This window comes from Tupaia chinensis, unplaced genomic scaffold, assembly GCF_000334495.1.
Source record: "Tupaia chinensis unplaced genomic scaffold, TupChi_1.0 Scaffold000610_1, whole genome shotgun sequence".
NCBI classification, from domain to species: domain Eukaryota; kingdom Metazoa; phylum Chordata; class Mammalia; order Scandentia; family Tupaiidae; genus Tupaia; species Tupaia belangeri.
In genome coordinates this window covers 1,304,582-1,318,965 of record NW_006160129.1, presented here as the reverse complement: position 1 = coordinate 1,318,965, position 14,384 = coordinate 1,304,582, and the positions used below count along the sequence as shown (strand labels likewise).

Sequence of the window (14,384 nt, the reverse complement as noted above, 5' to 3'; positions counted from 1 at the left end):
CCGGGGGGGCCCGGCGGGGGGGGGGAGGGGGGCGGGCCTAGCCGCCGACGGACCCCTCAGCAGCCCGGGCGCCATTGCCTTTGCGTCGCTGTTCCTGCCCCCAACCACCCTGGGAAGTCAGGGGGGGGTCACTCCCCAGAAGTCCTTCTGTAAGGGTCTTCTCCATAAAGGCCATGGTTCCCCATGCTCGCTTCCGGCTGGAGAGTCAAAGAGCTTCCAAACAAGCCTTTGCAGGTTTGCACGGATGGGACCCTCTGGGGAGTGAAGGTCTGGAGATCTCCCTGGCAAACCACTTCACTTGGCATGCCCTTGGCCTACCGATCTGAGAAGTGGGAATGAGAACTCTAGGCTGATGGTCCCACAGGTTTGCTGAGGAGAAAATGAGCCGTGCAAATGCTTGGCCATCCTGGCAGGGAGGCGCGGGCTGGGCTCTGGGGCTGTGGTGGGGGGTTTAGATCAGGGCTAAAGCTGGAGCTCTACTCCTGGATGCCCCAGGGTGCAAGCCGCTGGAGCAGCCTCCAGAGCCACCTTGCGGATGGCTGTCTCTGCGTGCAAGTCTGGGTAATGCAGAGTGAACTGAGCTGGCAGGTGCTGACATCTGGGCCATGATCTCGTGGCTGTTTCAAGGTGAGGTTTGGTAAGTAAATAAGAATCCAGATGCTGCAGATGGCCAGGGATCTTCAGGGAGTTCAGGATTCGGGTCAGCAGGTGATGTAGTGCTTAAGGCGCTGGACACTCCCACATGGCCCACCCACGATTTGAGGCCCAGACTCCAGAGGCTTGAAACTCAAGCCAGGCGCATGTGCCCACCGGCCTTAAATCCCTGCCCCAGAGAATGGAGGAGAAGGGATTGCAGCGTGGCTATCCCCACTGGGGATATGTATGTGATTTTTCACTTTCTCTCCATCTCTCTCTGGTGAGCACACATGCCTTATAGCAAAAGTATCTCAAAAAGAAAAAAAAGTCATATGGAGAAAAAAAAAACCATGAATTTCAAAATAATTTCTGCACTTAAAACCCATACTTTGGGACCAGCAGTTGGCGTAATGGCTATGTTGTTGGACTCCCATGTAGTCGGCCGTGGTTCGAGTCCCAGACTGGGCAGCTTAAACTCACGCCAGGTGCATGTGTGTGTGTGCGTGCCTAAGATCCTGAGAGGAGAATGGAGGAGAGGGGATTGCAACTTGGCCATCCCCATCTCCAGGTGGGGGTGATTTCTCGCTTTCTATCTCTCTGCCTCTCTTTCTGGCAAGTGCACGTGCCCTATAGCAAAAACCTCTCTAAAAACAAACAAAACTTACACTTTAATTCCACTTGTCCATGAACTTTTAAGTCCCTACACATTTCTTTGGGGTTGGTAGAATAAGTGTGGACGCTTACAGTTGGGTGGGGATTTTAAACATACCATGTTCATTCATGGTGAGAGCCTCATCCGCTCCAATAGTCAGAAGGCTTTCGGTGGAAGATTCCAGAAGAACAACCTGGGCAGGCCTGTAATGCAAGGGTCAGGCACTGTGCAGAGGACTGATCCTGAATCCCGTATGGCTGACCAGGGTTCCAGTCCTGGTCTCAGTGATTTGAAAAACACACCAGGGATTTGTGTGCCCTGGATCCTATGGGATACAGTACTGGAGAAAAACAGACTGCAGCATGACCAGGCCTGGTTGGGGATGCTTGTGTTTACAAACTCGCTCTCTTACACACACACATAACACATGAACACAGGCAAAGAACTGGCCAGTCTGCCTTAAGGTGACACAGTGTCACACTTCTCTTCATAGATGCCACTTGCTAGACTGTTTTGAAGCTCCTGGCCTGCTGCGGGGCCCATGAAGAGTAAGTGGCCACAGCTCTGAGCTGCCTGCCCTTCTCGCTCCCTAGCCCTGGCTCTGGGTTGGGCAGGTTACTGCTCTCCCGCCTGAGCAGTGCCCGGCACCTTCCTGCCCCCATGGGCTGCTGCAGAATCTGAGGAAGTGTCTCACCACGCATGGACACCGGGAGCCAGACCCGAGGCCTGTAGAGAATGGGCAGACTGGCTGGATCTGCACTGTCACAAAACCTTCCACTGCTCTCACTTGGCTGTGGAGGAGCTGAAAGGAAAACCTTAGCCCAATTTAATGAATGGACAGGCTGCTGAGGAATACCCTATGGGCAAGATGATAAAGTGCACATAAAACCTGAGGTGGTACACATTTTCAAAATCCCCTCCTGCCCTTCCATTGTTCCTTCCATCAGCCTCCAGGATTGGCTTTTAAAGCAACGAATGATTCCCAAATACCAGTCAGCCAGCATCTGAATCCATGAAGAACCTAAAATAAAAATACTCTAGCTGCACCCTTTAAATCATTCAATCCCCTACAGTCAGGTTTAGTCAGAAGAGACTGAGATCCGAGGTATTCTGAAGAGCTGAATTAAAAAAGCTATGAGGGAACCAGCAGTTAGCGTAATGGCTATGTCGCTGGACTCCCACGTAGTCGGCTGCGGTTCGCGTCCCGGACCCGGTGGCTTAAAACTCACACCGGGCGCATGTGCGTGTGTGCCCAAGATCCTGAGAGGAGAATGGAGGAGAAGGGATTGCGGCATGACCATCCCCCCTGGCGGGCGATTTCTTGCTTTCTGTCTCTATGTCTCTGTCTGTTTGGCGAGCGCACGCGCCCTATAACGAAAACCTCTCCAAAAAACATAAAAATAAAAATAAAGCTATGAAAGGTTCCCCTTTAAAAAGGAGGAGGAAAAGGAAAATACAACCACCAGCCAGGAACAAACTTAAAACCAGCAGTCAGCTCAGTCACTGTGCTGCAGTGCCCTGTAAGGCCAGGAGCCCCATGGCCAAATGCAGGTTCCAATCCCCGGGGCAGCCTGCTTTCTCATTTTCCCTTTCTCTCTCTCTCTCTGCACATGAGCACCTAGGATCCTGAGGAGCTGGAGGGCCAGGGAGAGGACACAGCAAGATCCAATCAAGGAGGCTTCTTTCTCACACGCTGTACCTGTATGATGTGCCAGGCCTTTGGTCAAACATACCAATCCCAGGATGTCAGATGTAAAAGGGACCACAGGGATACTTAACTCCCTCATCTGACAGAGGAGTAAAACAAGGCCCCACAAAAGCCAGCCACATACTGGGACCAGCAGTTAGCGTAATGGCTATGTCGCTGGACTCCCATGTAGTCGACCATGGTTTGCGTCCCAGACCCGGTGGCTTAAAACTCACGCTGGGCACATGTGCGTGTGAGCCCAAGATCCCAAGAGGAGAATGGAGGAGAAGGGATTGCGGCGTGGCCATCCCCCCGGGGGGTGATTTCTTGCTTTCTGTCTCTCTGTCTCTGTCTGTCTGGCAAGTGCACGCACCCTATAGAAAGAACCTCTCCAAAAATAAAAAATAAAAAAGCCAGCCACATACTGAACAGGACCATTGTGAACTGAGCCAAGAGCAGAGCCTGGTCTCCCAACCCCCAGGTCATCTCTTTCTAGAACTGTACCGTCTAGTCGGTAGTCACCAGTTACGTGCAACTATTTATATTTAAATATATCAAAATTAAATCATATTAGAAATTCAGGCCTTTGGGGCCAGCAGGTGGCATGGTGGTTAAGGGCGCTGGACTCCCACATAGCCAACCATGGTTCAAGTCCTGGACCTGGTGGCTTGCTTTCTCATTTCCCTCTCTCTCTCACTCTCATTTTGTTCCTCTCTGGTCAAATTAAAATAAATAAATAAAGTTAAAATAATTCTTTAAAAAAATAGTTGAAAGAATGTGAACACTTTAAAAAAAAGAAAAAAGAAAGAAATTCAGTCCTTTGGTCACACTAGCCACACGTCGAGTACTCAATACGGGGGGGTGGGGCCTGCCAGCCTACCGGGCGGAGCAGGTACGGTGCATCACTGCAGGTGGCTCATTGATCTGGCACTGGTCTAGAACTTGTGCCTTTCATTGGAAGGTACTATGGAAAGTGGACGCTTTTACCATGTCCTCTTCCCTCAAGCAATTACTATAGAAATTTGTAAGAGAATGTGATTATACTGTTTAGCTTTGATAGCTTAATAATTTTGACAAACTAGTTTTTTGTTTTTTGTTTTTTAGGTTTTGCAATAGGATGCATGAACTGGCTTGAGAGAGACAGAGAGAGGGAAAGTAAGAAATCAGCCACCGGGGGGATGACCGTGCTGCAGTCTCCTCTCCTTTCCATGTTTCTCTTTGGATTTTGGGTACACATGCACTCACGCCTGGTGTGATTTTCAAGCTGCTGAGTCTGGGACTTGAACTGTGGTCAGCCATGTGGGAGTCTAGTGTCTTAATTACCATGCTTGCCCCAAACTAGAAGTTTTTAATTGCCAGAGGGTACATGTGCTCACTTGAGAGAGAGAGAGACTGAGAGAGAGAGAGGACGAGGGAGAAAGCACCCCCTGTGGGACATGGACGTACCACAGTCCCTTCTCCTCTATTTCTTCATCCTGTCAGGATTTGGGGCACACAAAAACTTGTGCCCAGTGCGTTTATCAAGCCTGTCCCACAACTGCTTCCTTACTGATGTCTGTGGAGGGAGCAGCATTCTCTTGAGGGAACCACTGTGCGTCCAGGAATGCTAGAAGGCAAGCAGACAGAAAAACCCACAGTGGGGTGGGGTGAATTGGGGTGGGGTGGAGTGGAAGGTGGCTGACTCACAGACATTCTTGAGAACAGCTGACCCCAGGCGGGCAGGGGGTGGTGGTGAAGAAAGTGGGGGGACTGACCCTTATGTCACACAGGGGAGCTCACTCACACACAAATTATCGTCAGACAATTGAGGCAGCCTTGACTCAAATACATTTGGATAAGATTTATTGATCGGATTGTTTTAGAAAACCAACAGCAAAACACTGACAAGGTACATAAATACAGATTGGACATTTTAGGGTAAATTCACTATATTTCCTACTTGCTGGTAGGAAACCGGGTAAGGTGGAAAAGCTGTCCTGATCATATGGCATGCACACAGACTGCAAAAAGACTTCCACACGATTTAACAGGACTGTGGCAAATAGCTTTAAAGTAAGGCAAGCACTGTGTGAGGCCTGAGGGGGCCCTGTAGGCAGAGCAAGCCCAGGCTCACCCCTCAGAGACTGTTTCAGAGCGAGGCTTCCCTTTCTTGCCTAGGTTCTAGTAAACTGGTGGGTGACAGGTGCCTTTATGGGGAGGTGCTGTGTCTCCCTGTGCAGGCTCTGTGTACAAGGAAGTGGCTTTAGAGAAAGTGTTTTCTGATGCCTCCTTTGTATTCTAGATGTGTAACTAGTGAAACAGCAATTACTACCACGTGGTGACATTGGTTTCTTCTCTGAAAACTGCCTCTGACTCACCCTGTACACTGAATAAGCAGGGCCTTTAAAAAACTTCTAAAATGTTTTAAAAACTAAAAGCATGAAAATTACACTAAAATGATGGTACCACTTTTAAAGCACAACTTAGAACTTCTGTTCGTAATACCAGACGAGGGACAGGGTCACGTTCCACCAAATCTAATGACCTTACAGGGGGACTGCTGTTGCGGGGCACGATTTGGGGTGACATACACGGAGGTTGAAGAACTCTGTCGAGCCTGCCTCAGGCCCTGCCAACACTTCTAGAGTTCCGAGGTATTTGGGGACCCAAAACAATTTAAGTTGTGACCAGTTTCAGGAACTTATGATCACAGGATCATAAAACCTCATCAAACGAGAGTTCAATACCAGAAAAATTAAAGGAGACAAAAAAAAGGAAAATGGCTTTTTGTGCTACATTGGAAGGCTGGCAGGTAGACAATCAGACCTGTGCCACTTTTTACACATCTGTAAGACCACATAAAAACAAACTGGTTTTACAGAATATTAAGATCAACATAATCTTAGAGAATAATTCAACTTTTTTGATATGCCAAGCTAGATGACTAGAAAAGGTATCTCCAAAAGAAGAAGTAAGGCTCCTACAAGATTAGAATAAAACTGTTTGTCAAGAGCCAAAGAAATGTGTTCAAATAATGGGAATTGCCCTACATCATCCACAGCTTTTTCTTCTCACGGATGCTAAGAGTTCTTTCGTGGTGGTAGGAGAGACAGCCTAGAACTCAGGGCAGGAGATTCCATTGAAGAGTAAGTCAGGATTAACACCATGGTTCCTAATTTCAGCGTTCATCAGTAGTCAGACGGACCAGCTAATCGGGCTGCTTAGGTGTCTAGCCCCTCCAGGACTCGCCTTTTCCTTTCTTTCTTTTATTATTATTATTATTATTTTTAGTTTTTTTGCCATAAGGCACATGCACTTGCTGGGAGAGAGACAGAGAGAGAGGAAGTGAGAAATCAAGCCCCGGGGGCGATGGTTACACTGCAGTCCCTTCCCCTCCACTCTCTTCTCAGGATTTTGGGCACCCACACACACGCACCCAACGTGTCTCTCAGGCCACTGGGTCCAGGACTCAAACCACAGACTTGGCCATGTGGGATCCAGTGCCCCAACCACCATGCCATCTGCTATCCCTCCTTTTCCTTTTCCAACTACTCATTAGCCTCATGCCACTGAAAAGAAGGCGTGTGTGGGAAAAGGGCAGGGAAGAAAAAGAACTGTAAATGAATCATTTGTTTGATAGTAAAGTTGTAAGACATTATCTATGGATTTCAATGATCTGTGCTTTTACTCATGCTACTCTAGATAACCAAAGGTCACTATTAGCATATTTTTGCTTTAAAATGTCCATAGGTTTATTATTATAGTTTTATCTTTAGATATGTAATGGACAAAGATGGTCCTCACTGGGCCCTGAAAAAAGAAGACTCTGCAAGTGGAAAGGGTTTCTTTTGGCCCCTGAAGAAGAATTAAAATTTCAATATATTCTTTATTGATTTATAGCTTTTCCGGGATGTGGGAAATACTTCATTAAATAAAGAAAGCATCATTTTCTTCCTTTAATAAAGTATTAGATCCCCAGATAACTTTATATACATGAGAGAACTGAGAGTCTTAAATTACTATTAAAGTGTTACTTCTCCATTTAGGAAACTCCACCTGTAAGGAGTTTCCTAAACATTTCTTTGTTCCTGGGCAAAAAATGTAGGAAAACATGCAAACATAAGATAGCAGTACAAAGGTGACTGGGGAAAAACACCCCAACTCTAACAAACCCACAGAACAATAAGTTTCTAAGAATCGGAGTAAGAAACATGGACTGAAAATCCAGCTTCACCGAGAGCTGGCTTAAGCCAGTTGATCACAGCTAAAATTCTTAGCATAATCTGACTCTAAAGTAATGAGCTGGCTTCCCCAAGGCAGATAGAAAAAGTAGTCTACCTACTTTAGAGCCACACCCTATATATAATCTGTATATATCCATGTGTTTCTATATATTGCACTTTAACTTACAGAACTGTAGTAAGATGGCTGGAAGTACCTCAAAGAGGCTGAGAAGCAGCAGGCATAAACCTTCCTAAATCAAGGAACAGTGTCAGGAACTCTGAGTACTGGTTATAGACAGAGTAAAATGCCTGGCAACCCCTTCTATAAATTCCAGTCTACATTTACATCATCATACACACAGTATCATTTGGCATCCGGAACATTCGCATATGTGTGGCTCTATAGCACTCAGAGCTGGTCTTACTACATCAGCTTTTACTAGTGTTATATTAAAAGAAGACACCTCAGACTGAAAGTATGTTTATGAAAATATCACACACAAGTCTTCCATGTCAGGCCTCCAAAGAAGACTGCCCTCAGGAGGCTTAAAAAAGGATTCTAGCAAGTGTGGATTAAACTAGACTACACCTCTAGCTTTCTGGTGCAGCAGAGCTAGAGACGTGCTTATATCCCAAGGACCATGGAGATCTAAGCACAGAGGCAATATGTCAGTTTTAGGTCCCGTATAAATCTATGACAAAAATCCTTTCACCACCCTAGACAACATGCTTTGTTTAATTTTGGATATATTTCCACCAGATATCAGACAGCAAGCTGGAGTCACGTAGTGAAGTTCTGTTTTGAACCAATAGAGCTGCTCAGACTAACCTGCTCTGGAGAGGGCGACTCAGAGGAGTAGCCTCGCAGTGGGTGGTGAGAGGTTAAATGCCATGCAGGCTGGCGATGGCAAGATGTGGAGGATGAGATCCTTAGAGAAGCTTCCCCTTTTCATATTCCTCGTTCCCCTAAAAGGGCCCAAGATCACAGATGAGTGGTTGCAACAGGACTTTTCAGAATACAGGCTCCATTAACTCAACATGGGAGGGATGTTACAATAAGGCCTACAAGTTAGGAGCCAAGTCTGGAGGCCAAGGTTTTCTCTCCCCCAGAATTGAACACTGGGTGGTGCCTTTCAGTTCTAACTCAAAGGTGGTTTTAAGTCCACACGTAAGCTAGAGAGATTCCTTGAGGGATGAAGAAAAAAGAAGAGTAACTTTAAAAGCTAGGTGAAAAAGAGGCACTTAAAGGAAAAATCTGTCCCAAATCTCCCGTGTGAGTCTCCACCAAGAGGTGACCTGCGAGAGGATTGGCACTGTGCCCTCCTGCATGCCCTCAGTACCGTGAGTACCGTGATTTCCAAATGCTGGTGGCTTGTGACATGCTCACCTTCTCCAGCAGGCTGAGGGCAAAGCAAGTGAAATTAAGTCATTTTTCTTTTCAGAATTAAAAAAACAGAACCCAAACTGAAATTTCACACCAAAAAAAGTGAGTGATACTCAGTTTCATCCTTCTTCACACTCGTTTGTAAATGACACTTGCTTCTTCAGAAAGGATGACCTATGGCTTTCCCCTGAGACCTTTTATCTAATCACTAGACAATTAATCTCAGCACCATGCACATTAAAGCAGACAGAAAAAGAGGCAACAGCTAAAAGGAAAGCCAAGGACCAACTGCCTAAGGAAAGGCCAACTACGGGGTCCAGCAACTGGAAAAGAAACAAGTTTTGAATAGAAAACAGCTAACATGACAGTCCAAGGCCAGCGCCTCAGCAGAGGCCAAGTGAACAAGCCCAGAGTGCACTGGCTCTCTATGCTGGCTCTCCTCTGGCCCACCTAGCAGGTATTTGTTTATGTCCCATGGCACCTCCACTGCATATTTAGGGTCTATAACTCCCCGTAGAGAAGTCAAAGAGATAGTTAAAACCATTAATAAGCACAGGAAAATTTCCAAGAAACCCAGAATGAAGAACTCTGACCACTAGCAGTTTCCAAGTGGAGACATTTTTGGTGCTGTATTTCCCAGACTAACCACAAAGAGCATGACCCGGACACACAGTCAGTCTTTCAATAAGACAACTCTAACCACTGCCAGCATGTAGGGATGAAAAAAGAAGTCACTAACCAAGAGTTGCTGAGCTGCTAAACTCTACTCCAAAGCCAAAGGGTTTGGGCATCTATGGAGCAAATGTCCACCATTGCTGCCAGTGGACCCAGCTACTCTATCAGACACATCTGGAAAACACGAAGTTAACATCACATTTAAGTACAATCCGCCGAATTCTCAAGGTTAACCTTCTACTTCTAAACTGTTTTTTCTTGCTGCTGCTAGATTTAAAATGTTTTAATTTTATTTTTGTTCTTGATGATGTTTAATTTGGAGAGCACTGGCTGCCATAGCCATATATTCAGAATTCCTTCTAAAAAAATCTTCATCTTATCTTGATTCGCAACATTATGAAGGTACTTTGAGACTTTCCCTCAACTCCATCAAGAAAGAGGGAGTATGTATGTGTCCGTGCTGGGGCAGGAGGGAGAGGAACAAAGAAAGAAGCGTGTAGGAAAGTGAGATGTCCATAAACTTAAAAACCGATTTACAGAAAGGCATCAGATGTATTTTCTGAGTAAGGCCTTGATCAGGGTAACCAATCTTCTTTGTAGCACATTCTACACTGCCCATAAATAAAGGAGTCTCTTTAAATTAACATTTCCAGTATCAATGAACAGTCCAGAAATCCTCATTTCAAGCGCTCGATGAGTCCCTGTGTGAGTCCGAGGTGCAGAAGCTGTGTTCGGGAGAGGTTTGCTAGGTTAGGGAAGGCCGCGAGCAGCTTCTCCCACGCCAGTTCCAGCAGGCTAGGTACCACCAGCCAGATCTTAAACAACGACCCAGTCCGTTTGTTTTCGTGGATGTTCACCACTCCGCCATGAATGTACATGCAACCAGCCTACGAACAAACAGCAGTCAAAGGCAACAAATTCAAACAGGACAGAAACAGAAACCAAAGCTGAACACTCAGCCCTCCTCTCCACCCCTCAACAACAACAAACACAGTGAGCTGATCAGGAGGTGAAACAAAAACATTTCTCACCAATCCCAACATACTGCAGAATCAAGGGGGGCTAAGTGATGAATGAGTTACTAAAGAAATAACAACAGACATTAAAAAAAATTTAAAAACAAACAACTTCATTCTATTAACTACCATTAAACCATATTAACTATCCAAAGTGGCAAATCTTAAAAAATACAAAGATGAAAATAAAGGTCTTTGCCTTCAAGAAACTAGTGGGATCCTCAATAATAGGTATCACAGAGGTAAAACTATTCTGTCCTCACAGGAAACACCTTTAGGATTACTGCCCAGACCCGAATGCCACAGGAAACATTTCTTTTACATTTATGTTTTACTTTTTTTTTTTTTTTAAGGTTTTTGTCATATGGCACATGTGACACATGGCTTGCCACAGAGAGACAGTGAGAGGGAAAGTGAGAAATCACCCCCTGGGGGGATGTCCACACTGCAATCCCTTTTTCTCCATTCTCCTCTCCAGATTTTGGGCACGCACACACATGCACCCGGTGTGATTTTCAAGCTGTTGGGTCTGTAACTTGAACTGCAGTTGGCCATGTGGGAGTCCGCCACCTTAATTACCATGCCACCTGTGGCCCCCTGCTTTCGAATTTGGATATGATGGGGGTTTTCTCTCATTTTCTCAGAGGAAGGGCTAACTTTGGGAGGAAGTTTTAAAAACATATTCTTAGTCCAAGGTATACCTATCAGGATCTTTTTTTCTTGCTATTGGGTCTTCGAAAAGTCATGATATATTTTTGCACAGGAAAAAAAAAAAAACAAAGAAAAATATGTTAAGACTTTTCTAACGACTCAGTAATATCTCTGAAAAAAGGTTTCTTCAGCATTTGCAACTACGTAAGGAAGCTATGAAAATAAAAACTTACTGGTGTAACAGCTGCACAGTGGAAATAAACTGGCTCTGGCATGGTAGCTGGGAGCTTCACCCATTGAAAAGTCTGCAGATTCAACTTCCAGATATCTCCCAGGATCACTTCCCCATTGTAGCCCCCACAGATAAAAACATCTATCAAGAAAAGAGAAAGCCAAGATCACACAAGGAAAAGAGCCAACACTAGGGCATGTGGGCATGTTCTGCAGGAGGTCACAGAGCAAACTGACATGGGACCAGGTAGGTGGATTGCTCCCCCCCCTGGAGGATATCCACTGGGCACTAGCTCATGTTGCTGTCTTCATCCTCTACAGAACTGGGACACGATGCCTGTGGTCTTCACTAGGACTGAGAATAAGCAGGCCTTTAAGTGGGATTCACATTAGGGTTCTCAAAAGCAAGTACCTACAGGTTCCAGGCATAGAAAGTGAAGGTTCAAGGGGGTCCAGGAAAAATAAACAAATAGGAGGTCCAGGGCACAAAAACTGGAGTGGCCATGTGCTAAGAGAGGTGATGGCTAGCTCCAGCTGACTGCTACCACAGAGGACTGAAGGTTTACAATCGCCACATCTTTCAATTTTTCAAAAGAAGCTGGATATTGGGATTAAAAAATATATATGTGTGTATATATATATATATATTTATATATTAAATTTTATAAAATTAAAAATATATATATTTATTTATATATATTTATATTTGGCTAAAGGGCACAGGTTCCTGCCAGAGAGATACAGAGAGACAGAGAGAAGGAAGAGGAGAAAACACTCCCCAAAGGAGAATGTCACTAGGCAATCCCTTCTCCTCCATCTCGCCCTTCTCTCAGGCTTTTGGCATGCAAGCACGTGCACCCAGAGTGCTTTTCAAGCTTCCCGGTCCAGGAGTCAAACAGCATTCTTGGCTATGTAGGATCAGGCTGTCTTAACCACCAGGCCATGGAGCTGTTCCAAGAAACATTTGATTTTTTAAGTGCTGACCACCAGTTCCAAAATATACAACTATAATTTGTCCATATGTAACAAATATTTAAAAAAAAAACCCAAAAAACCTTAATTCATATATGAGTCAAACAAAACACATGTCTGGGCCACCATTCTGTAACCTTTTCTTTTAAATAACAGCTTAGAAAAAAATGCATGCTTATCTGGCCACAGACACAAATGTTCCCTAGGCAGACATTTAATGCGAGGAGCAACATTCACTGCAATGTGCCATTGGGGAGCACCAAAAAGGTTCTTCCATGTTTTCTTTAGCCAAAAGGAGACAATCTGAAGCTCCATTACATCTGTACAGTTCCTTATCAGGAGCAAAATTTCTGAAAACGAAAAGTAGATTTTGTTTGTTTTACAAAATCAGTTAGCTGTAACTAATTAGACAACTTATAACAGAGGATATGTGAACCTTCCAATGAAATGCCCACGACTAAGGCTGAATTCTATTTGTGTGGTGCTTAGCCTCAAAGAATCAAATGAATAAATGTCCTAATTCAAGTCTAGATCAAGTCTAAGTCAGTACTTAATCAAACTATACAATGCACTGGAAAGTTTTTCTGGCCAGGATTCAAGGAAAACTTTAAAGTATAGCTCCGTTCTCAGAGAGGCAAATTGAACAATGCCACTATCCATAAATCTTGTCCCAAAAGCAGAGGCATAATAAAAGTCCCTCTGTACTAGAGATGGCAGAATGATCCTAGTTAAACCTCAACAAAGCTGCTGTTGAAAGGATACAGGCTATCAAACTCATTTACACACGCTTTCCTCCAAGAAAAAAATTGAAGGAGGTATATCAAACTATAAAGTAAGCTTTATAGTACATGAAAAGTCACGAAGGTTAACCAAAGAGGAGTCACTTATCACACTCAGATAAAGGAGCTGCAGCCTCTTTCTGAACATATACGATGTCTTAGTTATAACACGGCCAAAAACTGAGCTAAGACTTCTAGTTGGCATCATACAGAGAACAGAATCAACTTTATGAAATGACTCCTTAAAGGCATTATTACAGTTTTACTAGGATGTCCACAGAGGTCTCTAGTAGATAAGCAGTCAAGATTATCAGCACTGCCCACCATAACCACAGACATCTGCCGAAAGGTCAGGTAGTACAATAAAAGCTTATATATCTCCAGTTTTTTAGTTCTCTTACAATTAAGGAAATCTTACAATTAAGGGAATCTGGCTGTAGACAGAGGCATAACTATGGATTCCCCTTCAATTTTAAATGATGAAAAATCAACTCTTCCCAAAGTTAAGACATTCTCAGGAGATACAATCACAGACATGGTATCAAAACATTATTCAGAATTCTTACCATTTTTTATTTGAACACAACTGTGACACCTTCGGGCTGCAGGAAAACCTGCCAAACACATAAACACAAAAGCCCCATTATTCACAGAAAGACTGGGAATAACCTGACTAGGACATAGTGAAAGATGTACTATGTGCAAAATCAAAACAATGCCTTTAGAACAGTAAGCAAGAACTGACTAGTCTTGCCAATTCTTCCTCATTTTAGAAGTCTTCAGAAGTCTCGGGACCAGCAGTTAGCGTAATGGCCATGTCACTGGACTCCCATGTAGTCGATCGCGGTTCACGTCCCGGACCCGGTGGCTTAAAACTCACACCGGGCACATGTACATGCGTGCCCAAGATCCCGAGAGGAGAATGGAGGAGAAGGGATTGCGGCATGGCCATCCCCCCGGGGGGTGATTTCTCGTTTTCTGTCTCTCTGTCTCTCTCTGTCTGTCTGGCGAGCGCACAGGTTTTGCCCTATAGCAAAAACCTCTCAAAAAAAAAAAAAAAAAAAGTCTTCAGAAGTCTCACAGTGGAATACACTGTAACGATACATGTGATTAAATGTAATAAAAAATTATAATTAAAAACAAGAGTCTCACAGTGGTACAATGCTAAGGTGCCAGGGAAACAAAGTGGGGTGTTGGGGTAGCCTTTACCCACAATGAGGTAGGTAGATCTTGATTTAAGCTCCTATTTCTTTTCCTACCCATACTACCCCATTTCTGTCACAGAATTTAAAAACCTCCATTAAAAGTTTCTTTGTGGGACCAGTAGATGGCATAATGGTTATGTCACTGGACTCCCACATGGCCAATCATGATTTCAGTACCAGACCTAGAGGTTTGAAACATGCTGGGTGCAAGTGCATTAGTACCCAAAATCCCGAGAAGAGCGAGACTGTGGCATGTCTATCCCCTAGAGGGGTGATTTCTTGCTTTCTGTCTCC

The 14,384-nt window shown here is 44.6% G+C and overlaps 1 protein-coding gene across 1 annotated transcript in view; it reads right to left on the bottom strand.

Moving 5' to 3' along the window:
* Window positions 1–8,132: 8,132 nt before the first annotated feature.
* KLHDC10 (kelch domain containing 10) overlaps window positions 8,133–14,384 on the bottom strand; it is a gene marked incomplete at its 5' end in the record, with an annotated part of 33,719 nt that continues 27,467 nt past the window's right edge. The window contains 3 exons of the mRNA XM_027775889.1: window positions 8,133–10,123; window positions 11,137–11,276; window positions 13,452–13,499. Coding sequence (XP_027631690.1) covers window positions 9,914–10,123; window positions 11,137–11,276; window positions 13,452–13,499 — 398 coding nt within the window. The remainder of the gene's footprint in view (window positions 10,124–11,136; window positions 11,277–13,451; window positions 13,500–14,384) is intronic.